At 54.9% G+C, this 27,380-nt stretch overlaps 1 protein-coding gene across 2 annotated transcripts in view; it reads right to left on the reverse strand.

Moving 5' to 3' along the window:
• Positions 1 to 27,380, reverse strand: part of PDE2A (phosphodiesterase 2A) — a 92,295-nt gene that overhangs the window by 38,155 nt on the left and 26,760 nt on the right. For both annotated transcript variants that reach the window (XM_029957509.1, XM_029957510.1), the window contains exon 2: positions 27,187 to 27,262. In XM_029957509.1, the coding sequence (XP_029813369.1) occupies positions 27,187 to 27,262 (76 nt within the window). The remainder of the gene's footprint in view (positions 1 to 27,186; positions 27,263 to 27,380) is intronic.

Consider the following 27,380-nt stretch of genomic DNA (forward strand, 5'->3'; position numbering starts at 1 on the left):
TAACCCACTGAGCCACCCAGGCACCTTGCTGTCTCAGTCATTATGATTACCTGGTGGCTCTTCATCCTCGTCGACTCCTGGCATAGCGAGGTAATCAAAAGGAAGCAGATGTAAACTCACTGGGAGTCAGTTATGCCATAAGAGAGAAGCCTGGGCAGGAGGAAGGGGTGAGCTCCCTTTCCCCAAGGATGTACTAACAAGGAGTGACTGACCTCCTTTCTCTGGGCCTCCCTCCAGGAACTTTTCATTGTTGCTCCCTTTCTCGGGCAAATCTGACCCTCCCAGCTGGCACTGGCACAGTCCTGTGCTCTCCGCATCAGGGCCTGGCACGTGCTGATGCATTGCCACTATTTCCCATCTGGTTCCCCCATCAGATTGGGAGCTCTTAGAGGCCAGAGTTTGTGTCCTGTTCCTCCCCAAGTCCCCAGCTTCACCCAGCTCATCACAGGTGGCAGGGATATTTGCTGTGCTATAAAACCATCAGTTGGGCTCCTGAGTGCCCAGAGCTGTTGGGCTGGGAGGGGGCACGTGCCATCACTGAGTAGATGGTGGACCCCACAACCTGTGAAGGCTCCCAGGCCAGGAAGATAGCTGAGAGCTCTCAAAGTTTCCCAAGTCTGGCACAGCAACTGTCTTAGAGAAGGAGCCTGAGGAGTGAGGGTGCCTTGTGTTGACAGCTTTTGGAAACCTCTCTGAGGCAACTCCATGGGCCAGAAGATCCTCTACGCTTCAGGATCATCTCCCAGTGCAGATGGTGCTGGGGACAACACATCAGGATGGAGGGGTTCTTCCCAGAGAGGACCACTATCGCTATCACCTTCTTTCATGACTGAGGTCACCTCTTCCAGGCAGCCTTCCCAGGTGGGTCACCGTCCTCCTCCCAGGCCTCCTGAGAATTCTTCAGGGCCAGTGCTTAGAGGGCCCCAAGCCTCAAGGAGCCTAATCCCCAACTTGATGGGGTCGCCTAGGGCCAGGGGAAGCAGGAAAGGACTTGCCCAGTGCCTCACATGGAGTCAGGAGGTACATGCCCCACCTCAGGGACTTCAAGACACACTAGGTTCCCTCCCTTCTGGGCAATGTTTGCCTTTGGGGCCCCTCTAATTCCCCACTTTAGCCAGTGGGATGGGCTGAGCCCTTCTCGCATGTGGGGTGGGGCTGGGGGTCTTTCTCTAGGCCAGGGCGGGGTTTCTCATCTCTCCTTCTGTGGCAGACATGGTGCCTGGAGTGGGAGGTAAGTCCTGGGCAGCACCAGCTTGGCATATAGGGGTTAGGGCAGGCCTGCAGAGGGCAGGGTGCTGGTGGGAGGTGGAGACAGGGTGAGCCTGGCAGAGCTCTCCTCTGGGACAAGTCAGAGAGCAGGACACAGAGCAACTGCCACCGCCATCGAGGCCTGCCTTGGGGCTCTCCCTGACTCTGCCCTAAGCTCCTTCCCTGCCTCCAGCCTCCCCAGGCTCTCCGTGTCTGTCCCTCTTACTGTCTGTTCTCTGGTATGTGCTTCTCCCACAGTCTCACTGCTGGTCCCATGACTGTATTTGGCTCAATCTTCAGGGGCTGGCCCATCCCAGCTGTTCCCCAGATCCCAAGGGGGGGGGCAGGCTAGGGGGTATGAGAAAGACACTGGGACAGAGACAAGTTCAGAGGCAGAGGGACAGACACGAGAGTGAGGAGGGGACCCTGGGGACAGGGCTGGGAGGAGGGCTGGCAGGGTTAGAAAGCCTCCCTAGCTACTGAGGGGAAGACCCTGAAGACAAAGTCAGAGTTGGAGGGAAGACTGGTGTCAGCCCTTTCCCTCTGCACTAGCTCCTGCCCACCCCCTTCCTTCTCCTGCCCCTGCAGGAATGTGTGAGCACTTTCATTGTTCCTAAAAATAGCTCTTCTTTATTGGGGGTTGGAGTGAGGAAACTTCTGGGCTGGGTTCATCTCAGGCATGCCCCTGCCTCTGGGCTCCCATCTACTGTGCGGGACTTTCTGAGTTGCCCTGGCCCTTACTTGCAGAGCTTCAGTGGTTCGTTAAAATAGGAACCTGACTGCTTCCTTCCCTTCCCTTGCATAAGATTGCCATGGCTTCTGGTCCCAGATAGGCTCTGAGCTCCCAGGCCTGTTGGGAGCTATTTATCAAGTGCTCAGAGTCTAATAATGGGGCCACTGCCTGCTCCTACTGGTTCCCAGGCTCTAGCTTCTACTCAACTCTCCAAACTTACTCCCCCGACCCCTAAGTCCCTCCACCTCCAGGCCTCTCATCCCCCTCACCCACCTTCAAGGCTCCACCCACAACTCATCCCCACCGACCCACCCTGCTCCCCTCGGCAGCTCAACAAGGGCTGGGCTGCAGAGGCCCCCAGCAGATGCAGGCTTGGAGGTGAAGCCCTTGGAGAAGGGAAGGGGAGATTAGTGGGGAAACAGTGCAAGCTCTGGGGCCCTCGTGCCCCACCCTGAACCCTGGACCCTACTGGCCCTTCCATCTCCTGTCCCCAGCTTTAGTTTTCTCTTCTGCACCCTAGGTCTGGAATATCTCTCTCAACATCAGTCTCCAAGGGGAAGCCCATTCAGTCTCACTTCCTCCCTGCCTCCATTTCTCAGGTGGGGAAATTGAGCCCCAGAGAGGGGAGATGATGGGCCTGCAAGCTCATGGAAAACTAGCCACAGGCCACGGGCCTCAGTCACTCTGCATCATCTTGCAAGGCCCCAGCCAGTGGGGCTCTAGAGGCAGAAGCTGGCACTTCACACAACCCACCCACCCCACCCCTGCCCGGGCAGGGAGGCAGGCTGGCATCCAAAGCTATTTGCCTTTGGTGGGCCCAGGAAGCTAGAAAACAAACATCCGGAGTCTCTTGGAACTTTTATTCTCTCTCCTCACATCCCAGTATCCGGGAGCCACCAAGAGGTATGCCAGTATGTGCGCAAACACACACACACACACACACACACACACACACACACACTCACACACAGCCCTGGCCTGGGTAAACATGTGAGCCCAGAAGATCTCCTGGGATTGTGTGCTTGTGAATCTGTGCTGGTCCTTTAGCCATCCCAACTCTAAAAAGATGATGAGCCCCTACCACTTTACCTTATATTAATTTTATCTTGGGGAAAAAAAATTAAAATTGCTTTTGTATGACTTTTCTGATTGCAAAATTCTGTACACACTCATCAAAACTAATTATCCCTTGGTGTGCCTGGGTGGCTCAGTCAGGTAAGCATCTGACTCTTGGTTTCGGCTCAGGTCATGATCTCATGGTTGGGAGTTTGAGGCCCACATCAGGCTCTGTGCTCAGAGCAGAGACTGCTTGGGATTCTCTCCCTCTCTCTGCCCCTCCCCCACGCAAACTCACTCTCTCCCTCTCAAAATAAATAAATAAACTTAAAAAAAACTAACTTTTTCTTTCACTTTGTGGGCAGCTCCCACTTTGCCAGTGACCTATGCAGGTGTGTGGACTGCCCATTTGTCATCCATCATGCACATCCCTGTGGCCTATCATGTGACCACAGCAGGCTCTGTCCCATGGGTCACTAGAATGTCTGTGTGAAAGCACATGGATCTGTGATTCTGTCAGGGAGTGTGTGTGAGTGTGAACGTGTGAGCACTTCTGCGTCCACATCTGTGCCTGAGCCATCTGCATGCACGGGTGACCGTTGCGGCCTGTGTCCATCCATATGTCATGTGAGCCTGCATGTGCCCAGCGAGTGTGTGCCTGCTTTTGTCTCTGAAGGCTGAATGAGTGTATCTCTGAGAGGGTTGGGGTCTGCTCATGTTGGGGGGCTCTGACTGTCTGCCTCCGTGCACCCCCATCCCTGCTTCCACCACCCATGCCAAACCAGGTCTCACTTCCCTACCCTGCCACATGTCACCTGCATGGTACTGGACCAGTCTTTTCACCTTCCTGGGCTCAGTTTCCCCATCTATAGAATGGTGCCTTCTGCCAGGGCTGCTGAGAGGACCGAATGGTACCACAAAGCCTGCCTGAGCTGGCTCCCCGCAGGGGCTAGGCCACTTCTGTGCAAGTTAGAAAGAGGTGACCCCCACTCTCTGGGCAGATGCGGCTCTGAGGGGCATGGATCCGTGGAGGAGGGCGGGCTGGGTTTCAGCACCACCCCACCTCTGTGCAAGGCAGGAGGTGAGAGGCAGGGGCCCTGCAGGTGGCCAAAAAACCAGCAGCTCCCTTTCCTTAGCCCCTCCTCCATGTGTGCAGCCTGGGACGAAAGGGTCTCTGACTCTGCATCTGGGGTGGCCATGTCCCAAATGAGGTTCTGAGGACAACCCACCCCCTCCCTTTCCCCTGGGGCTCTGTCCCCTTGGCCAGCCCTCCAGCCCTCCCTCTCCAAAGCCCAAAAGAAGGCTTTGTGGAAGCCACGACGGGGACTGACTGGACCTGGCTGATGGAGACCAGCAAGGCTGGCTGGATGCTCAGAGACACCCCCACTCTCAGTCCAACTCCCATTATCGGAGAGGGTCACAGACATGGAGATGGTCAGGGACCCTCCCAGGGACACAAGTGAACCCAGTCAGGCCAAGCTCCTGTCTCAGGACCTCTGTAGAGTAGATGCAGTTGGGGAGACCCAAGCTCTGGACTCTGTTGGCTGCTGAATGGAGTCCAAGGGAGGAGGTGGGGGTCATGAGAGACAGGCACAACCACACCTGTGCCCTCAGCTGCTGGTGTGGACCTCCTGCCCATCCCCATCCGGGTCCAGATCCCATACTCGTGTGATTAAGCAAATTATAGGGTTTTTTCTTGAGAAAATTGCATCGGCCTAATTGAATGAGGCTGCAGGAGCCTGGGCTGGAGGCTGACAGTGGGTGAGGACGGCAGGAGCTGGGGGATTCGGGGGGGGGGGGGCGGGAGACAAGATGCAGGGGGCAGGCTAGCAATGCTAAGCAGGGGACAGAAGGAGCAAGGAATCGGGGGGTGGCAGGAAGGAGGGCCGTGGGCACAGGAGGACGGGACATCACTCATTCAGCACACCCACAAGTGCAGGAGCACTAGGTTCCCCGGGCAGGGGACACGAGGAGGGGAACCCTGGAGACCACTGGGCGACTGCTTAGTGCCAGGTATTGCATTCATTTAAAAGCACTGCTTCATGTCATCCTCCCAACATCTGCATTTTATATGTGAGGGGATTGACACATATAATGTGACATAAAATGACTTGCTAAATGTCAGAGCCAGACAGGACTGTCTGACACCACAGTCCTTGCTCTTAACGGGTATCTACTCTTCCTGCGGAACCGCTACCATCCTGCCTCCGGGAAGCCTTCCTAGGGAGTTCAGAGAACAGGGGAGGCCTCCTCCCAGCTCCCACTTGACCCAGACAGCATTTCTGTCCATATAGGGCATTTCTCCTCGTCTACACTCTGATGTCTGTCCTCTCTCTGATGGTCAGCAGCTGAGGCTAGGGCTGATCCCACATGGATCACACACACCCCCATTGCCCTCAGCACACTCATGACCCCTTTCACTCCCATGTGGTGTCCTGATCTGTGTCACACTCATCACCCCACGATGACACACAGGATAACTATCACTTTCACATGGCATGCCTCACATACTCAGTGATTCACAGTCATTCCATGGTTTCTACAGTGTCACACACCACTGAGTGTCACAAAGCCACTCACAGTGAAACTATCACTGTACCCTCACTCAGCATGGCCCATCCTCAGGGTCATATACCATGTTCCCAATGCTCCACAGTGTCACCCTCATACAATGTCATATACACTTCCAAGCTGGCTCTGTGTTGCACTGTCACATTTCAGCATCATCTGGGACCTTCTGACATTTAAAAAAATACACCTTTGGCGAAATGACATCATGTCTGGGATTTGCTTTAAAATACTTCAGCAAGCAACCTACAGGATGAGAGAAAATATTTGCAAATCGTGTATCTGATTATGGGGTAATATCCAGAATATATAAAGAAGTCCTACAACTCAACCACAAAATAAACATCTTGATTCAAAAGTGGGCAAAGAACTTGAATAGATATTCCTCTAAAGAAGATATACAAATGGTCAACAAGCACATGGAAAGATTTTTAACATCACTAATCACTAGGGAAATGCAAATCAAAACCACAGTAAGATACGACCTTTCCCCAGTCTTCCACTTGTTAGTATGGGAAAGAGAGAAGGAAGGAAGGAAGGGAGTGAGGGAGGAGGTAGGAAGGAAGAAAGGAAGGAAAGAAGGAAGAAGGACACCTGGATGAATCAGTCAGTTAAGTGTCTGTCTCGAGTGATTTCAGCTCAGGCATGATCTCTTGGTTCCTGAGTTTGAGCCCAGTGCACGATGGGCTTTGCATTGACACTGCAGAGCCTGCTTGGGATTCTCTGTCTCCCTTCTCTGCCCCTCCCTCACCTGCATTCTATCTCTCTTTCTTAAAATAAATGAAAGAGAGAGAGAGAGAGAGAAAAGAAAGAAAGCGAGAAAGAGAGAAAGAAAGGAAGGAAGGAAGGAAGGAAGGAAGGAAGGAAGGAAGGAAGAGGCACCTGGGTGGCTCAGGTCATGATCTCACAGGTTGTGAGTTCTAGCCTTGTGTTGGGCTCTGTGCTGACAGCTCAGAGCCTGGAGCCTGCTTCGGATTCTGTGTCCCCTTGTCTCTCTACGCCTCCCCCCAGCTTAACTCTGTCTCTGTCTGTCTCTCTCTCTTTGTCTCTCTCTCTCTCTCTCTCTCTGAAGTAAATAAACATTAAAAACATTTTTTAAAAGGAAAGAAAGAGGTGAAAGGAAAGGAAAGGAGCGTTGGCGAGGATGTGGAGAAATTAGTTGGTGGGACTATAAAATGGCAAAGCTGGGGTGCCTTGGTGGCTTAGTCTGTTAAGCATCTGACTTCAGCTCACAGTCCGTGAGTTCAAGCCCTGAATCAGGCTCTGTGCTGACAGCCTAGAGTCTGGAGCCTCCTTCGGATTCTGTGTCCCCCTCTCTCTCTGTCCCTCTCCAGCTTGTGCTCTGTTTCTCTCTGACTCTTAAAAATAAGTCAATGTTTTAAAAAAATGGCACAGCTGTTGTGGAAACCAGTACAGTGGTTCCTCAAAAATTAAAAATAAAAATTACCATATGATCCAACAATTCCACTTCTGGGTATATATCTACAAGAACTGAACGCAGGATCCTGAAGAGATGCGTGTACCCTCTTGTTCACAGCAGCACTACTCACAGCAGCCGAAAGGTGGAAGCAACACAGGTGTCCCTCAGCGGATGAATGGATCAACAGAACGTGGCCTACGCACACAACAGAATGTTCTGTAGCCTCAGAAAGGAAGGACATTCTGGCATATGCTACAGCATGGACGGATCTTGAGGACTTCGTGTTGAGTGAATTAAGTCAGTGACAAAAAGACAAATACTGTATGATTCCACATACCTGAGGTGCCTAGAGTAGCCAAACTCATTGACAGAAAGCAGAATGGTGGTTTCCAGAGGCCGAGGGGATAGTGAGTTGTTTAAAAGGTATAGGGTTCAGTTTTTCAAAATGAAAAAGTTCCAGAGAATGGTCACACATCAATGTGAACATACCTAACACTACCGAAGGATACACTTAAAAATGGCTAAGATGGGGGCACCTGGGGGGCTCAGTCTGTTGAGCGTCTGGCTTCGGCTCAGGTCATGATCTTGTGGTTTGTGGGTTCAAGCCCCGTGTCAGGCTGTGTGCTGACAGCTAGCTCAGAGCCTGGAGCCTGTCTTCAGATTCTGTGTCTCCCTCTCCCTCTGACCCTCCCCTGCTCACACTGTCTTTCTCTCTCACAAAAATAAATAAAACATTTTAAAAAGTAATAAAAAGGCTAAGATGGCAAATTTTATGGGGCATCTGGGTGGCTCAGTTGGTTAAAAGGCCAATTTTGGCTCAGGTCATGATCTCTTGGTTCACGAGTTCAAGCCCCATGCCGGGCTCTGTGCTGACAGCTCAGTTCTAGAGCCTGCTTCAGATTCTGTGTCTCCCTCTTTCTCTGCCCCTTCCCCATCCATATTCTCTCTCTCTCTCAAAACAAAAACAAACAAACAAAAAAAAAACAAAACAACAAAAACTTTTTTTAAAAAGATAGTAAATTTGATCTTATGTATATTTCAAAATAATTTAAAAAATATACAAGAAAGAAAAATGAAAAAAAAATGGGAGGGTGGGGATGGGGAGAGATAGAGGTACTAAATGTGCCCAAATCTTGGTAACTGTTAGATTTGGGTGATGGGTACATGGCAAGTTTATTGTCTTGGCTTCTCTACTATGGTGTGTTCTTTTTTTTTTTTAATTTTTTAAAAAATGTTTTTTGTTTCTTTTTGATACAAACAGAGACAGAACATGAGAGGGGGAGGGCCAGAGAGAGAAGGAAACACAGAACAGGAAGCAGGCTCCAGGCTCTGAGCTAGTTGTCAGCACAGAGCCTGACGCGGGGCTCGAACCCACGAACGTGAGATCTGACCTGAGCCGAAGTCGGAGGCTTAACCGACTGAGCCACCCAGGCGCCCCAACTATGGTGTGTTGTGAAATATTCCATAATTTAAAAAGTTTACTTTCCCTTGACCTCACACCTCTTCCAGTGGCCACACCCCTTCATATTCCTTAGAGCCAAAGGTCTCCAAAATGTAGACTATGCTCTGTCTTCACGCCCCACTCAGCACCCACCCAGGCCTGCTGGCTTCTGGCCCCACCCTGTCACTGACTTGGTTCCTGTCAGGCTGATTAATCCGGGCCCCTGTCCAGCACTGCCTCCCCTGTCTACCTCACCTGATAGCACAGCCACACCCCTCCCCTTCAGCCCTCTCCCCTCCCTTGCCTCCACACTCTCAGTATCCTTCACCCCCTGACCACTCCTCTGTCTCCCTGGTGCTCTCCTCCCCTCCCAGGCCTCTAGCTGATAGAGTCTGCAGATGTGGGGCTGGGGCTCAGTCCCGGGTCCTCCCTCTACTCTCCTTGCGCTCTCTCCCGAGGTCATCCTAGCCACACTTACTGCCTCCCAAATATATCCCCAGCCTGGCCTCTGCTGCCCACTGGACACATTCATCCGGATGTGAGTCTTACGTCCAAACCAGAATCTCTTCATTTTTGACTCCTTGCCCTCTCTCATGCTCCTAACCTTGACCTCCCACTATTCTTCACTCATCTCAGTAGCGACTCTATTATCCATTACTTGGTTCCTCAAACCAGAAACTGGAAGCCACCTTCCACATCTCCCTCCGGCTCATCGTCTTATTCCTCAGTGAGTTCTGCCATTGCAACCTCCCATATATCTCCAAAGCTCATCCGTTTCTCTGCAACTCATCTGCCATCTCCCTAGCCTGGACACCATTCTCTCCTGCCTGAGTGGGTGGCTGCTGTGGCCTCCAATTTGTCTGCTCACTTCCTCTCTGCCCCTCCGACTCACCCTCCAACTGCCCCCCACCCACACAAACACTCTGTAGCTACAGCAATCTCAAAATCATGCACTGGACTGTGTCACTTCCCCGCCTGAACCTGCGGGAGTCTTCCTGTGACAGCGTTATACACAGTGTCATGTGGTCACATTTCACATTATCACACATTCAGCCTTGGACTTAGAATCACACAGCATCATACACAGGTTTTCACACACATGATGTCACTCCATGTCACACCCTTGGTTACACACTTAGCCTCAGTACAGCATATGCTTGGGGCACACACGTGGCTTCACAATTCAATGTCAGGTGCTTGAGCCACAAGGACCGCACCTGTTATTGCACAATGTCATTCATCTGTGTTTAATATTTGAACCTTATGGTGTCACAGCCTCAGTGTCACAAACTTGGTATCACTTAGCATCACACAATCAGTATTACACAGTATTACAGTGTCTCTTACTTGGTGGCACATCCACTGTCTCACGGTCTTTGACAAGTAGTGTCACACATTTGGTATCCCTCGGTGTCACACACTCAGTGTCACCCTCAGTGACTCACTTGCTATCCACACAGTATCCCAAGAGTGAGGTCACATACTTGATAACACATAACATCATAAGCTCAGCATCACATGTTTGATAGAACACCCACTGCCCCACAATCAGCATCTCAGTGTCACCCTGGGTCCCACAAGCTTCCGCCCACCCCACTCCACTGGGCACAGACGCCAGGGCTGCTGCCCCATGTCAAGGCTGTTTCCTGTTGTTGTGTTCAGAGTCCTTAGCCACTGCTTGTTCCTTCAAGGATTTCCTGTTGTCAGGGCCCCAGTCAGGCCTGGCCCAGCCTGGGATACACAGCCTGAAGCCCAAGGGCCTCCCAGCGGGAACCCTACGCCTCCCGCCCCCTCCTCCCATTATGCTGGCTGGGTCCCACGGGATTTTCCCCCATTCAATCAACCTGGATTCTCCACGTGCCTGACTGGAGCTCCTTCTACTGAAAGGAGGCAGCCTCTGGGCCTTGCCCCGCTCCCAGGATGCCCAGGAAGGGGACTCTTGGGCTGTCTGGAAGAAGCTGTCTACACTGGTCTATGGGGCTCAGTCAGAAGCTGCTGGGAGCCAGAAGAGAAGGACAGAAGGAGGAAGGGGAGGACAAAAGCTTAGGGGATTAGAGAATCAGGGAAGCCTCCCCAGAGGAAGCCAGCTGAGAGCTGGCAAATATGAGGACAAGGAAGAAAATGCATCAGAGTTGGGGGCACCAGATAGGAGCAAATGCTTGGAGGTAGGAACTAGGAGGAGACAGGACTTCCAGGAATGAAGACAAGAACATGGGAGAGAGAGAGGCAAGTTATGTTGTGGGATTTGTGAGAGAGGCAGGTTTTTCTCCTATCTTCTCCCCCCTCCCCCATTCCAGCATTTAGATTCTGGCTCCAAGAGGAGCCTTGGGGCACTCCCTTCCTGGCCCTGCCTTCAGGCCCTGCAGACTGCCCCCCTTGACTGCCAGGCCCCTCACCTCCCGCCCCAGGCCAGCCTGCAGGAAGGACACGGGGAGGCCAGCACACGCTCCCCACACGGCCTGAGATAAATATTTCCCAGGAAACGGAACTTGTTCTCTCAGTGTTTACAGCCAAGGACCAGGCAGGGTGGTGGGGGAGGGGCCTGCCTGAGGAACCTTGTCCTGGGGCTCACAGCATCTACCCCCAACACTGCCTCAGACCTGCTGTGTGCCTCTGAGCCAGTCTCTGCCTCTCTCTGAGCCTCCATTCCAAGCCCTCAAGGGGGCTGAGTCAGAGCTTATGTCTTTTCTGGGTATAAATCCCTGGTACCTGATGCCTCCTCCTTCAGACTAGGCTTCTCTGATTGCAGGACCCGTGCCTGCCCATCTCCACCTGGTCCTTGGACCAGGACAAATGGATGGACAGACAGAGAGAGAGAGACAGGCTGGGTGGCAGCTGAGACCATCTCCCTGGCCCCAAGTCCCTGCATAGCTCAAGCCTGTGCAGTCCAACAGGTGGGCACAGACAGATGGCAGGGCCTCAGGGCCCCTATAGATGCCAGATGCTATGGCCAACTAGCTGGAGGCAGCTCCTGTGGGGCCACGGGGCATCACTGAGGCCACTTAATCCTGATGTGAAGAATCCAGGAGGAGGCTGGCACATCTGTCAGTTAGGAGCACTCACTGAAGAATTTTAAACAGGCCAGAGTGTTGCCTGCTGGAAAGCAGCCCTTCCAGCCCCCTCTGGGTGCTCCCTGCCCACTGCCTGGGCTCCACTGACGTGCCAGGCCTTCTCTCATGGAAACCTAGGGCATCCTGCCCACACAGCCTGGCACGAGCGGCTCCTCTCTTTTGTGAGGACTGTCTAGGCCCCCATGGCAATCTTACCTTACAGGATCACCCCAGCTCCTGCCTAGCCCCATCCCTAACCCTGCCTATCACTAGCCTACCACACTGGGCACACTGATTCACCATTGGCAGCCTTACCCGACTCTGGGAGCAAGCATTCCTTTGTCCAGGGCCCAGGGGCAGAGAGGTTTTTGATCTGGCTTCTCAGCACCAAGCCAGCCTCCCGCAGCCCCCTCTTGGGCTGAGTCTTTGTTTCAGGCTCTCGATCTGCTTGTTCCCAGTCCTGGGCTGAACCTTGTAGTCCTCATGTGTAGGTCAAAGCTAGCCACATGGACCTCTATGACTATCTAGCTGATCTTTGGTTTCATCAGTCCATGGCCTTGATCCTCCCCATCCCTCAAAGTTCCAAGGCCACCTCCTCCAGGAAGTCTCCAAGACTCCCCCCGCCAATCCAGTAATTGCCCCTTTCTTGGAACTACTCCAACACTTCACACAGCATTCTCATTTAATCAAGAACTATTGAGGGGTGCCTGGGTGGCTCAGTTGGTTAAGCGTCCAATTTCAGCGCAGGTCATGATCTCCTAGTTCATGGGTTCAAGCCCCGCATCGGATTCTGTGCTGACAGCTCAGAGCCTGGAGCCTGTTTCAGATTCTGTGTCTCCCTCTCTCTCTGCCCCTCCCCTACTCGTACTCTGTCTCTCTCTGTCTCAAAAATAAATAAACTATAAAAAAATTTTTTTTAAAAAGAACTATTGATTGAGCACCTACTATGTACCAGGACTTGCCAGGTCCCATGTGGGCCCAGGAGAGACAAAGGAGACTCAGCCTTGGTTCCTATCCCCCACATGTTTACAGCTATGTGGGAAAGGATATAGAAGGACACGGGCTAACAAGTTATGCAGCTGTAAGCTCAGGGAAGTTTGGGAGCTGTGAGTGCCCAGGAAACAGGGGAGACTGAGTTGACCTGAGTGGAGGGAGCAATCTGAGAGGACTCCACAGAAGAGATGACCTCTAATCTGAGGCTTAAAAAAAAAGTAGGCAGAGAAAAAAAGGAAAGGCATTCCAGAGGAAGGGGTTGGTGCAAACAAAGGCAGGGAGGCCATGAAGAGTGGGTGTCCTGGGGAGTGAAAAGCACTGGGAGCAAGGGGTAGACATGAGGGGACCCAGCAGGCAGGGCTATTTATCCCATGGGCAGCGACAGACGAGCTAGTGCCGGGCAGAGCATTAGCGTGCTTTGTGTGGATACTTGTGCCACTATCCATGTCTGCCTCTCCCCCTCCCAGCCCTGGCCCTACCTACAGCTCCCAGGTCTCCATCTGGGCCCCGAGAACCAGCACAGAAAGGGCACGGAACCAATGTGCTCAGTTCACTACTTGCACTGCCTCCACCCCAACATCCAGAAAGCAATGGCCCTGGCCCTGAAGGAGGATTCCAGGCTGAGCCTGAAGGGCCCTCCCCCAAGCTGGCTGGCTGGCACAGGGGCCAGGAGCCATCCCAAGAGGGTGTGCTGAACACATGGCCGCCATGGGGACGGCTGCTGGCAGACCCACTCCCCTGGTTGTCATGCTGCCGGTGCCAGGAGAACGTGCCGTGCCTGCAGAACCTCCATTAACCCTGGCCTGGCCCCAAGGCGCAGCCTGTCAGCCTAGGCCTGGCTCCAGGGATTGCACCCTTGGGGGAAGCAAGGAGGGTGCTCCGTCTCAGGACCTGCTGTGGGCCAGGCCTGGGCCAGGCACCTCACACATACTCTGTAACTTGCCCCCAACAGCTCTGCCGTGATTGTGTCCAATAAGGATGGATCTTCTTATCCCCTTTGACAGGTGAAGAAATTGATGCTCAGCTTGTTGAGGGACAGGCCCAAGCTCACACACCTAGAAAGCGGTGCAACTGGGACTTGGACTCATGCCCATCTGACCCATAGTCAGTCTACTAGATGAGGTCTTTCTCCAGCATCCACCCTGATGGGAGGAGGGGGCGGGGCTCCTTCTCAGTCATCCTATCCCTCTTCCCTCTTTCCTCTCTGATGTCCCTATAGTATAAGCCACATTCTAGGGTCCCTGGTCTCTCCACTCCTGTCCTTTTTATGTCAGGGAGGGCCTGGCACTCTCTCCCAGCAGAGCTGAGCATGGGCACTTGGGACGAGGCACTAAGTGAGCCCAGAGATAGGGCAGGCTCTGCCAAGAGGCCAGGCAGACAGCTGCCATCTTCGGGGTGGATGTGGGGCTGGGGGACAGGACAGAGCTGAGAGCTGAGGGGCTCCCAGCCTAAGCCCCTCCATCCAAGGGAGGAGACAGCAGGACCCAGACAAAGGAAAGGAGACAGAACAGAAGCAAAGGGATCAAATGGGTATGATCCAGAGCGGCCTTCTGCAGGGACCTGGTGGGACTAGACAGGAAGGGCAGGGCTTGCCCTTGTAGGGAACTGTGCCCAGGGGCAAAGGGGTGGTACAGAGAGGTATAGACCAGGAGCCTGCGCCTGGCCTTCCCTTGGGGCCTAGCTCCCTTCACCAAGGCAGGCTTCTCCGAAGCCCTCTCCCCACCATGGCTTCCTGGGAAGATGACAAATCCAGGCTTTCCTGACAGGCGGCAGTGGCTGCTGAGACACTGCTGGCTCTCAGGAACACCATCTGTCCCAGCTCTGGGGGGAGCCCCTGCCCATGGGGAATACCACGATCATAAATAAATTAATAATGACTTTCTCGGGGCCCCCTCCTCTCTCCCTTTCCGAACTCCCAGCTGCAGGGACAGTCTCAGGGCTTGGTCCTCAGGTCCCAGCAGTGAGTCCATGCTGGGCTCCGTGGTGCACCGGGCCATGTGTGGGCTCCTCCTTTCCCATCTTACCGGAGGGCAGGGAGAGAGCAAGCATCGGGCATGAGACACATCTGGGATCCATGGTCAGATCTGCCCATTTGGCTCACTGTGTGACCCCACCAGGCCTCAGCTCCCTCAAAGGAGAATGATAACAGCTGCTGTTTCACTGGGGGATTATGAGGCTTGAACAAGGAAGTGTGTCTAAGGCTTCTGACAGAGGAGCCTGCCCTTTCTCTCAGCCGGGCCTGGGCACCAGAGAAGGTTCATGCTGGTCTTGCTGCTTGGTCTGATGTTACACACGACCTTCCTCTGTGCCACTTTAGAGTCTGTAGCCCACCCCCTTTCTGCTACTCAAAGCCCCTCTGAGCACTGAATAGTCCTACGAGACATCCCAAAGCCATGGTCAGGGCTGTGGATGGCATCCCTCATATCAAAGGAAATGCATGCACTGAGCCCTCAACCAGGCACCCTTTGGAAGGTGGTGGGAGACTCAGGAATGAAAAAGGGACAGTCCCCAGGCTATGGAGCTCTCAGTTCAGGGTGCGAAGACCTACAGAGTCACATGATGGAGAAAATATGGTGCTAATGGCACAGACACCAGAATGTCCCCATCTGACTAGGCAGGAGAGCTCAGAGGAGGGAGCACGAGGGGCATGGAGGGCTTCCCAGAGGAGGGGAGGCTAGAGCTGAGCCCAGAAAGATTTGGGAAGCTGAGGGAGAAGAGAGTGGCAGGAGTGGTTCTGGGGAGGCAGGACGAATAAACAGGGGACTGTAGCCTGGTGGGGCTGCAGAGGGAGCGGGAGGATGGGAAGCCTTGATTTTTGAGCAGAAAAGTGACAAATTCAGGTACGTGTGTTAGAAAGAGCCTCCTGGCAGCCACATGGAGAGTGGGGCCACTGAAAGCAGCGAGCCAGTGAGCCATCCATGGGAAAGATGATCAGTCCTGGACTGGGCGGGTGGGGGGGGGGCAGGGGCAGGGGCGGCGGCAGGCAGCAGGAGTGGAGGGGAGGAGGGGAATTCAGAAAACTCTTAGGGCAGAGAACCAACAGGGAATCATTGGGTGAGGGTGGGGAGGAGTCTGAAATGATTTTCTGGTGACTTGGGGGAAGGATGAATCCTCAATGGGAGAGAACCCCAGGCAGGAATAGGGCAGGGAAGGTGCTCTTGGTGTGGGGTGACCCTTGGCTGATGGGGGCAGGGCTGGGATTCGGCTCCAGTCTCCTAATCCTCCCAGGGGTGGGGGCAATGCTCAGACTGACCCCCAGTCTGTGCCCCCACCCCTCCAAGCCCACCCACCTCTCCCTCCGCTGAGCTCTCACCTCCATTTGGGCATCTCTACTCCCTGGGGGGGCTGGCTTCTGTGCAAGGAGGTCCCGGTTGGCTGCAGAGACAAGAAGGCCAGGGGCTGAGGTTTGCCGGCCCTTCTCCCCTTTTTCCCCACCTGGCCCCACCCCTGGCCCAGTCCCCAGCAGGCTCAGGGCCTCCTCTTCCCCATAAGTGGCCTCCTCCAAGAAGGCCTGCCTGATTTCACCCTGCTCTCCCCTCACACTCCCTTCTTACTCTCTATTTCAGGTGGATACCTCTGACTCTGGTGTATTCTCTCAGAACAGAGTTGAGCTCTTTCTTTCAGCCAAGACCTCCTCAGGAGGGGAAGAAACACATCCTTACCCCTTCTGATGCCCCCTCCACTTCTGCTTCTCTCCAGGGAACTTCACTACCTCTCTCTAATCCTCAGTTTCCCCATCTGTAAAATGAGGTTTGTAATATCTAGCTCACACAGCCACGGTGCTGGGCTCCCAGCTGGGGTTGCTGTCATGATTATCTATCTATCTATCTATCTGTGCCTCCAACCTCAGCCTGGTGCCCTGTCATCTGAGCTCTAGTTTGACCCCCACCCCCATCCATGTGCACGGCTCCTCATAGCGCTGGCAGACACACCAGAGAGCCGCTCAGCTCACTCATTCTCCAGGAGCCTACCACCCAGGTGGCCTCCAGAAACCCCAGCCTCTTGAAGGCACTGCCCAGGGGCTGGCTGCCCCTCCCCACCCCCACCCGACAAGCACACCCGAGCATCGGACAGGCACAGGCGGTGGGATATTCTGAGCCTGGCTTCCTTCCAGTCAGCTGCTGGCCGCCATGCCAGCCTGGCGCGGGCGCAGGGGCTGATTTGATTTGGCAGCTTTGGAAGCGTGTGGTGGGGACGGGGAGGGGGAGAGGGATGAGACACCCATCTCTGCTAGGAAATAAACAGCCTTGGGCGCTCAGTGAGCTGGGGGGAGGGCACAGTCTGACATTAGCGGGGGGTTGCATTCCCTGTCCGGTGGCCCCCTCTTCTTACCAAGGCCCTGGATGCCCACACATGACTGCTGGAATTTATGGCTCTCCTTGGGTCACTATAGGGGTGACAGGATCTGTACCTGGTATGTGGATGCTTGTGGTGTGGCTGAGGCAGTGTATCTGTCTGTCCCACATGTCCCTGTGTCCTATGGGATCTTCCAACTCATCCATGCCTACGAGCCGTGACTGAGTGTTGCCCAGGAAGACTGGGCCTGCGTGTGGAGCAGTGGTCTAGATGGGGCCATCTCTCCGGGTGACTGTGGCCACATGGTGGGGCTTTGATGGCAGCCCAGGGTGTGATGAGGTCACCCATGTGCGTGAGTCTACTGTAGGGCATTGGTCCCGGCCTGTTCCTTCCCTCTGTGCGATGACCCTGCTAACCCAGCCACGTCCGGCAGAGGAAATGACAAGGGCCGAGCTAAATACCTAACCCCAAGCCCATCCCGTTTGTCCACAAGCCTCAGCCTTCTTTTCCACCCAGGCCTCCGATGGCCCACCCACCGTACTACGCTGGGCCAGCCTCTCTCCCTCCCATGACAGGAGGCAGTGCTGGTTGTGATATACTAAATACCCTCCCGCCTCTCTACCTTCCCTGGAGAGGCCCCACTCTCTTACTCCCCAGCACCAGCTGCCTGCACAGGGAAGGGAGGCTGCAAAAGGGGAGTCTCAGCCAGGCGGCCACAGCTCCTCCATAATCCCACCCAGCCTCAGTGTTCACCACGCCCCTGCCTACCTACGCCCGCCTGCCCACAGGGCAGTCCGGCTCACCCCTCCTGTGAGTCTGTACCACCCATTATTATGCTGCTGGCACCCTGGGGACCTGGACGTCACACCCTCCAGTTAGCTAACCGCTGAGTGGGGTTGTGGTTCTGATTCTCTAACCTCTACACTGACAGGTCAAGGCTGTGGGGTCAGATCAGGACCCTTATCCTCGGGGGTCCACAAGCTGGGGTTATGCCCCAGAAACCAGCCAGGAGGTTAGGGCTGGGTGGAGCCTGCTTTGTAGAAGACACAATGTCTCATCTGTCACTGCCTCCCCATTGTCCCACTGTCCTCTGGGGACCTCAGTGCTCTCCCCACCCAGCCACAGGAAGCTGAGCCCCTCCTGGAGACAGAAGGAAGGGACACAGAAGGAGGGGCTTTAGGGCTAGGAGGAAACTCACCCATGACCTTGGAGTCACAGAGGAGGAACCTAGGATCATAGAACCCAGCTGTCATAAAGAAGCTAGTGAGATAGAGACTATCTGCAAAGAGGTCCTGGAGGGCTTCCTAGAGGAGGTGTGTGATCCTTCACAAGAAGAGAACACCAGATTCCAGAACAGCCTCCTAACTATGAGATACAGGTTTTCACTTGGGACTTACATGTATTCATGTATGCACCTGCATGTGTCTGTGTGTCCATGTGTGCATGGGTGTCATCCCAGTCATGGAGTCCTGAGCTCCGGTCTATGTCCCAAGAGCAGATTCTGCCCGAGGTAGGGGGCAGCTAGGCAGAAGGCACAGCGGCGGACAAGAGAGTAGTCTGGGCAAAGAAGAAGGATAACAGCTCAGGGCTGTGGGTCATGACCTCAGTTCTCACTCTCGCCGCCTGACACTGAGGGCAGTGTGCTTCTGTGACACAGCCCAGCATAAGACCTTCCCTCTCTACGCTACTTTCCTCATCTGAAGAATAAAAGCCTGGGACTTGATCTCCTAGTGCCCGTCCAAGTCTAATGATCTTTGGAGAGAGGCTGACATACACAGCCAGCCAGAGATGGAGACTTGCAGGGTGGGGAGAGAGCCAGAGTGAAGGGACAGGAGAGCCCAGGAGGCTAACAGTGGGGCGGGTAGCTAGGGACCCTATCCTCAGGGCCAAGTAAGAATGTGGTAGACAATGGAACCTTGGGGATGGCAGGGAGCAGCTGTCACCTGCCTTCTGGCCTGTGGGAGGAGAAAGATGGAGGAGTGATAGACAAGGGCTCTGCTCCCTAACAGAAGTCCTGCCTCAGCTCCCATTCCCCAGGTGTTACAGGGAGAAGGGGAAGCTTCAGACAATGGGGAGTACTCAGGAGAGGAGTCAGGAAGCTAGGTTTCAGGTCCTGCTCTGCTGTGCGACATGGGCCAGCTCCTGGTCTCCCTCACTTGATCTGTGAGCCCACCAGGCAGGGACTCCTTCAGTGGCACCTGGCTTCTGAGGGACCTAGATGAAGTGAACTCTCTAGAGGCCAAAGATCCTTCTCTCCTGCCTAGGGGACCCCCCCCTCAACTCTGCCATAGGTGCTAAACAAGAACAGAAGCCAAGAGGTACAAGCTGCCCTGCTTGTGCCCCAAGGGAGCACCCACTGGTCACCTCTCTCCAGATACCTTGGCCTGGGACCTCCCTTCCCTAAGCCCTTCTCACAGCCACCTCCAGGGGACTGGCAGGGTCCGCCCTCCTTGGCCTGTGCTCAAGGGGTGCTGATGGGTCATTAGCCAATGCCCACACTGCTCCTCTGGCTGCCCTGGCCTCTGCCCTAGTCGGAGGCCCTTTGTACTTGGGGCCCTCACAAGCAAGGGTTTATGCATTTCCACGCCCATGTCCAGGAAGTGTTCATGTCCTGTTTTCCCCCTCAGGCCAGAGTTGGTGGGGAAGGGGGGTAGGTGGTGAGCAGACCTCTCTTTCCTCCTCTGTCTGTCGACATTTCTGCCCAGAGACTTGAGTGGCTGGGAGGAAAGGACATTCCTCACTCTGCCATAATCCAAATGGAGGCAGGGGGTGAAGGAAATGACCCTTTATTGTGCCAGCTTAGGGAATGGCAGATCTCACACATGCACCATTTCTGTTGTGGCAGGAGAGCCTGCCCATGTGACCCAGGCGGAGAGTGTCTCGTCCCCCCCTCCAACACCGGCTCAGCCCCCCTCCCCTCCCTCACTGGGAGTGGGGGCCACCCTCCATCCTGAGCTGTCTCCATCACTTCTCCTTATGTTTTTTAATAACCTAACATCGACATTAACAAGGAAGGTGGTTGTTGCTCTTCCCAGCAGCCCCATTTAGAATCATTGAATCATCAAATCATCAAATCCTAGAATCCTCGATTCACAGAATGCCCGCCTATTTGGCTCCTGGAGTCTCAGCAACTTCAAGTCGCAGAATGTCGGAGTCACACAGCCCAGCTTGCACGCAGCTCTGTCTGGGAGCTGAGTTGTGGAAGGCTAGAAGCCCACAAACTGACAATGCCGGATTCCTAGAGTCATGCAGCCCCAGAGCGAGCGCTCAGACACTCCTCGGAGATGCAGACCCCTACTTCCTCCTTTTCCGGGTAAGAAAACGGAGCCCAGAAAATGGCCTCGTGCAAGATGACCAGAGAGTGCAAGCCAAGCAATGCCCAGCCCCGAGATGGCAAAATGGGACCACAACGTTGGAGTGTTCCAGAAATGGTGTCACTTTTACATTAGGAAATAGCGGTGCTTATGCTGGAGTGGTGGGTCCTGTGATTTTTGCTCACTTCCCCTCATGGCCCTTCCTGGCCCTCCCCAAGTCCTCCTGCACCCCCATCCCACCCCACCGGGCGCTGGAGCTGATGCCACATCACCACCATCACCGTGTCTCTCAGTACCCTTCCCATCCTCCAACCTGGGCTCAGCTCTCTCGCCCTTCCCTCCTCTAGGTCTGTGCTTGGGCAAAGACAACCACAGATGGGGCCACAGGTATCCCTCAGGGTGGAGGACAGGAAAAGCAAAATGCCTGCCACTTGAAGCTACCAGCCAGAAGGCAGGCTCCCCAGAGGAGGTGCTTTGAACCCAAGACTGGAAGCCGGGGTGGGGGCGGGGGGAGGGGGTAAAAGGGGACAAGGGGAGCTCTCCACCAGTCTGAGGCAGCAGCTTCAGGGGAGTCGGATCCAAGGTGGAGGGAAGCAAATGAGACCTACATTTGATATTAGAACCATCAAGTATGTTTAGCACTTTCATAAATTTACATTTTAACTCATTTTGGAATGTGCTCATACAGTTTTAGATTTGAATTTTATTAAATATTACATTTCACAGATTGTTTTAATTTTTGAATTCTGAACACTCTTTGCCCAGGGCAGTTCCCAAGTCCCCACACTGCTCAGAGCAGGGGAGGGGGGGCAGGTCTCCTGGTCTCTGCTGAGCTTCCAAGCTCCTGACCCAGGAGACCTTCCTGAGACCTTTCAGTCCTTAGAGAACCGTGACACTGGCCCAGACATCTGCCCTCCTGCCCTTTCTTCCCTCAGGAACCCAACCAGACCAGCAGGGAGGCACTCCCTCTCTTTCTACCTCCACAGCGGAGCAGCTCCCTCCTCTGCCCCTTGCTTGTCTGTCTCCCCCCACCCCCATCCTGGCATCTTCCTGCCCAGGCCTCATCACCCTTCTCTGGACCACACTGCGCCAGCCTCTGGCAAGGCCAGTCCAGCCTCTCACCCACCCCTTCCATGTGCTCTCCAGCCATGGCCCAGGAGGCTTCCTAACAAGCAGGTCTGAGTAGTCCCTGCCATGCTTTCAACTCCCCACCTCATGCCCAGTTCCTTCTGGAAAAAGTACACACATCCTTCACTTGGGAGTCCTGCACAATTTAGCCTCTGCAAACATCACCAGCCTTGTCACCAGCTTTACACACGTGCGCGCGCACACACACACACACACACACACACACCCCAGGACTCAGCCACCCTGGCAGTCCAGGATCCAGCTACACAGAACTGCAGAACCACACTTCCCTCCGTCTGTCTGTCGCCAGCAAGCCTTCATGTTTGCCATTCACTCCTCTCTGTCCAGAACTTTCTCCTAGTTCATCCCTTAGCTCTCAGATTAGATATGTCTTCTCTTGGAAGCTCCCCAACTTGCCCCTACCCTTCCCAACCCCCACCCCTGCCCTGGGCTGCATCAAGGGTTGCTGCTCTGTCCCAGCACGGCCTCCTGGTTTCTCTCCAGCACTGCCCTCCCCACACCACCTACCGGCATCAGTCTTTGTCTGTCTCTCCTCCCCACCCCATCACCTCGCTGCCATCAGCCCTGGTACCTGGGTCTGCCTGCCTGCCATGGGGCACACACTTGGTTGCTCACACATGGGGGAGGTGTGGCAGAGCTTTAAGGCCCACACTGTGCTCACCTCTGCTTCCCCTCTGTGTCAAGAACGTAGTAAGTATGCACTAAATGTCCACCTAGGAAGGCCTGGCAGTACACAGTGTGTGGCATGGACAGGCGCTGGGGTGTCAGGATAAGTGAGAGTCCCTGGGTTGGGCTGGGGACTTCTTGGAGGAGGGATCTGGGAGGATCCTCCAAGTGTCAATCTTTTGCTATGTTTTTAAATTTTTAATGTTTATTCATTTTTTAGAGGCAGAGAGACAGAGCATGAGCAGGGGAGGGGCAGAGAGAGAGGGAGACAGGGAGAGACAGAGAGAGAGAGAGGGAGACTCCAAAGCAGGCTCCAGGCTCTGAGTTGTCAGCACAGAGCCTGATGTGGGGCTCGGACTCACAGACCATGAGATCATGACCTGAGCAGAAGTTGGAAGTTTAACCAACTGAGCCACTCAAGTGCCCCTTTCAAGTGTCAGTCTTAAGACAGCAATGAAGGACAGGCCATAGGAAGTCCCCAGCCCAGACTTAGGGCCATCAGAGTGGGAGCTAAGTCTGACGGGAGGGCGATTCAGCAGCCAGGGCCCAGGCCAGAGCTGCTGGAGGGCCTAATGGTGCATTCAGAGAAGGTTTCCAGGAGGAGGGGCTGCTTCTGGCTGGTCTGGGGCAGGGAAGAAGGTGGAGATGAATCAAGTTGGAGAAAGTGGTAAGACAGAGCTGTGGAACAGAAAGCTCTGTCTCTTCTTGTCCTTTAACCCTGAGAGGAAAAGGATGCAGGAGGCGGATGGGCAGGAGGAGTGAGGAAGGCCGGGGCAGAATGGAGATAACATCCGTGCTGACACCAGGGCCGGGGTGGGTATGGCTGGCTGGGGCTGGCAGGGAGCATGTCCCCAGCTGTGGCTGGGAAATGTTTCCTGTCTCCTTGCCAGGGGGGTCATTAATAATCGTTCGCCCGCCACAGGCAGCACGGAGGCCAGCCAGGGAGCAGCATGGTGCTGGGGCTGGAGTCCAGCCTGCTGACCAGTAGAGCTGCTTTCTGGGAAATAAAGAACTGCTGGGTTCTGTCACCTTGCTGTGAAACCTGGACAAGTCCCCTGACCTCTCTGATCTCTGGGAATACTGGTAATAGGAAGGTCTAAGAAGGAGGCTGCCTAAAATCTCATCCCTGCCCTGGGCCTCAGTTTCTCTAGACAGCACAGGGACTGCCAATTCCACAAGGGTATATGGACATCTGATGACTGATGTGGCCGTCTGGACAGTGCCCTGCCCAGCCCAGCTCAGGGCACACAGGATGGGCAGACCTGGCCCAGCTCCTGAAGAGCTTGCATTCCAGTGGGAGCCAGAGCCCACCATGGGATGCACACCTGGAGCCTCACAGAACCGGGTGGACATCAGGTGGGGTAACGCAGGAGGGAGGGTCATGTGCCCCAGGCCTAGGGGGCTGACAGTGCAGGTGAGCTGGGAAGATGGGCTTTCTCAGACACAGGATGTGGGAACCCCAGGAACCCTGTCTGGCCACTGCTGTGACCCCAGCACTTAAGTGCTTGCCTGGTGCATAGCAGGTGCACAATAAATGCTTTAGACAAGCGAATGAGTCGATCTGTTAAATGAGACTTCTGTGAAAGGGGGCTGGAGTCTGGAAAGAGCTGCATAATAAATGATGATGACAATGATGTTCATTCTGGCCAAAGACAAGGGGATGGGAAGAGGTGATGGGAAAGCTTGAGACAGTTGGAGGCCAGGGATGACCATCCAAGGCTAGACAGTATTGCTTGGGAAGGATCAGATGCCGTCAAGATCCGTTTTTCCAGCTGAATTTTCCAGTTGAGAATCTTCCTCGGCCCCAGGCCACATTTCTCTGCCTACTCAACACCCTCATCAGGGCCCAGCTTATTAAGCCCACTCACTGCAGAGCCTTTTGGAAGGCGATGCTGTGGCACTGCCCCCAGCCACTTCCCTGGACTGACTCTGGTAGTCTCTGTGCCTTCCATCTGTCAGGAGCCCTAGCCTTTCACCCTCTCCAATACTTGTCAGCAGGCTGCCCACTAAGGTTTCCCCATCGCTTCCTCTGGAGGGTGTGACCTAGGTCCTCCTCCTGACTGGCATCTCCCCATCAGACTAGAGGGTCCCCAAAGTGTGACCAGACTTCCTTTCTCAGATAGCATCTCTGTGAGGACAGGGACTCTTCCTCATATCAGATGTGAGGTCAACAAAAGGAGATAGATTGAGGCCTTCCTGGTTGACCCCCAGACCAGGAAAGACACTCCCTGAGGGTCACACAGAGAAGGGAAGAGGGACAGGCCGGCATGCAGAAGACGGTGCCTGGCTTCTCAGCATCCTGGAGACAGCTGAGCCAGAGGGGCATGGGGCCACCCATGGGACTAAGCCCTTGTGCCTGGCCCAAGCCCTCTCTTGAGCCAAGAAGGCACTACCAGGGATACCACCCGGGCCTCACAGCCTGTGCCCGCTCCCCTCCCCACTGTGGAGCATTGTGAGGTGGTAGTAAACACAGTGACCCTACAACACGTGCATCCTCTCCCCGCCCTCCTCCAAATCCCAGCCCAAAATACGACACAGACCAAGAGGAAAAGAACAAAGGTTCCTAGACCACGACATCACCCGCTGCCTGCCTGTCCAGCGCCTGCTCGGCCGGAAACCCAAGACAAAGGCCTTGGTCAAAGTGAGGAGGATGAAGGGCAAAGGGTAGAGGCAGCTTAGCTTGGGGTGGGCCATGAGAGGACGTCACTGGGCATCTCTGGGGACCTAACTGGGAGGGAAACAAGGACAAGATGGCAGCCAAGCCCTCCCTGCACACACACATCCTTCCACAAACATATATGGGACACCTGCTGTATTCCCCACGCCCCAAACATGGCCTGCCTCGTCCCTCGCCCCACACACCTTGTGCACACACTTCCTTACCCCCTTGCCGTACATTCCACGGCCCTTAACACTGCCTCACCCCATACACACATCACTAGCTCACTGGACACCTTTCCCACACTCCTCACCACACACCACACATAAACAGCTCACAGGGAGAAAAGATCACATAATCCACGCGTCACACCGAAAAGTCACACAGCTCACACACCCACACTTCACACCACACTCACACTCAACCTCCCACTATGCACCTCAAACACCCCACACTCACTTCCCCAACCACAGGCGCACACACACTGCCAATTAAATTCAACATACACACCATCTAGACAAGACACGCCCTGCAGAGATAATGTGCACACCTAATGTCACAGGTTTGTGGCCACACACAGCCCCTCAGCATAGGCAATCCTGCCTGCACGTTGCCTCCTCCTCCCCATGTACACACGAGCATGCTCACACACACACACACACACACACACACACACACACACACACACACAGAGTCAACCAGCCCCTTCCCTGGGACTCCTCAGCCCTGGCGGCTGCACTCTCCCCTACCCAGAGTTGCACAAATAGCCATCACACAGACATATGACACTCAAACACCAACGCACAGGTCCTAATACATTTCCCAAGCAAGCCCAGGATGTACCACAGCGAGTCTAAGCCACCTAGGCTGCAAACACACTCGAGCACACACAGCTCCCCACCCCCCCCCACCCCTCCACCACGACATCCAATGAAACCCTTCATCAGGCCCCCACAGTGGCTCTTCCAGGCTACACACGGCAGGCAGCCGATAACATACGCAACCACACACACAATCCCCCATGCAGGCTGCCCCTACAACAACTCTACCCCATGGAAACAGACACACCACATACACACGTGTCCCCTACACATAAAACACTCATGCTACGGCTACCACTCCACACTCACAACACAGCCTTCCTAGCCGCACACGGCATGCAACGACATACATTCACAATCTTCACACTCACCATAAGCCCCCACAAATCCCGCCCCTAATCATCCCCCTGGTGGTGCCACACACTATATTGCATGGCATATCACACATGATTACACACAAGGCACACCCAACATGCAACGTGGCCCATCCTACACAAACACATGTACTTCAGACTCACCCAGCCCTGGAACCCTCCCACCACAGGTAACTGACACCAGATTGCAGATCTACTCCCCTCTCCCCCATCCCACACCCCCAGTTGCCCCCAGTCAAGACCAGGACAGTGGGGATGGGGGGTTACAAGTTATGAACCCCAGTGCCACTGCACAATCCCCACCCACCTTAGATCCCTGGGCACCGCCCAAGGGCTGTGCCCTCCATGTTTAGTCCCTTCTACCAGCGCCCACACCATGCCATGCCTGACAACATGGCCAGGTGGAGGTTCTGTGGACACCAGCCCAGCACTCTGAGCCTACCCCTTCCTCACTGAGAAGCAGAGGCAGATATAAGGGGAAGGGATGATCACAGAGTGAGACCCTAGAACAGAGAGACCTAAAGAAACGGGGAAAACAGGGGGAAATGGTGGGACAGACTGGGAGAGGTGAACATGGCAAAGGGGACCAAAAGAGAGAAATGGAGGGGCAGAGAGAGATGAGGCCCAGAAAGACTCAGGGAAGCCAGGAGAGAAACCAGAGAATAAAGTGGGACCACCACACCTGGAGAGAAACAAGAGGAGAGGGTGAGACCCTAAAAGACCAGGGGACGTCCTATACAGGAGGGAGGGAGGGGAGGAAAGCAGGAAGCAGGTGGGAGGGGGATCCTGCAGAGAAGGAAACAAGCTATGAGGAAAATCTGGTTTTGGATCCTGGGGTAGGGTCCCAGGTGAGGACCAAAGTCCAGATGTTTGCCTGGGAATCTGGGTGGAGGCACAGATGAGGCTGTGGAGTAGAGGTTCAGGGGCTGGGGTGTGGCTCCAGCATTGAGGTGGGGTCCTGGCTGAGAGCTGTGGGGGTTCAGGTATTATGGGTGTACCCAGAGTCTGAAATATATAGTGGGTGTTTGGGGGGCGGGGGGTTGGGGCAGGGGTCATCAACTGATCTGGGAGGCAAGGGGTTCCAGGTTTAGAAAGCTCGGTGGGGACTAGGGTCCTCCTGTGGAACTGGAGTTCAGTGCTTGGAGTGGAGTCCGGGATCCGAAAGGGGTTCAGAGTCTGGGGTTTCGACTGTGAGCTGGGGATTTAAGGGCTCTGGGTATGGGCTGCAGTCCCAGCACAGGAGTGGAATTCAGAGCCAGGGGAGGGGCCCCCACCTTGAGGAGGGTTCAGGGGCAGAGTGGACCACGGAGCCGGCGCCTGCACTCTCCGCGGAGGACCCAGCCGGGCGCTCGCCCGACACCCCGTCCTCCTCGTGCCCAGCGCTGGGGGCCCCCCTACCTGCAGGCTGTCGGCGCATGGCTGCGGCGGCGGCGGCGGCGGCTCGTCCGGCTTGAGGAAGACCTGCTGGCCCCGCCTGAGGAATTGGACAACAGCGATGAGGATGTGGTGCAACACCAGGACCATGCTCGCAGCCGCCCGCCCGCCCGCCGGCCCGGCCGCTGCGCTCGGTCAGCGCGTCCGCGACAGCTCCG

The sequence above is a fragment of the Suricata suricatta genome, chromosome 11 (genome assembly GCF_006229205.1).
Source record: "Suricata suricatta isolate VVHF042 chromosome 11, meerkat_22Aug2017_6uvM2_HiC, whole genome shotgun sequence".
Classification (NCBI taxonomy): Eukaryota; Metazoa; Chordata; class Mammalia; order Carnivora; family Herpestidae; genus Suricata; species Suricata suricatta.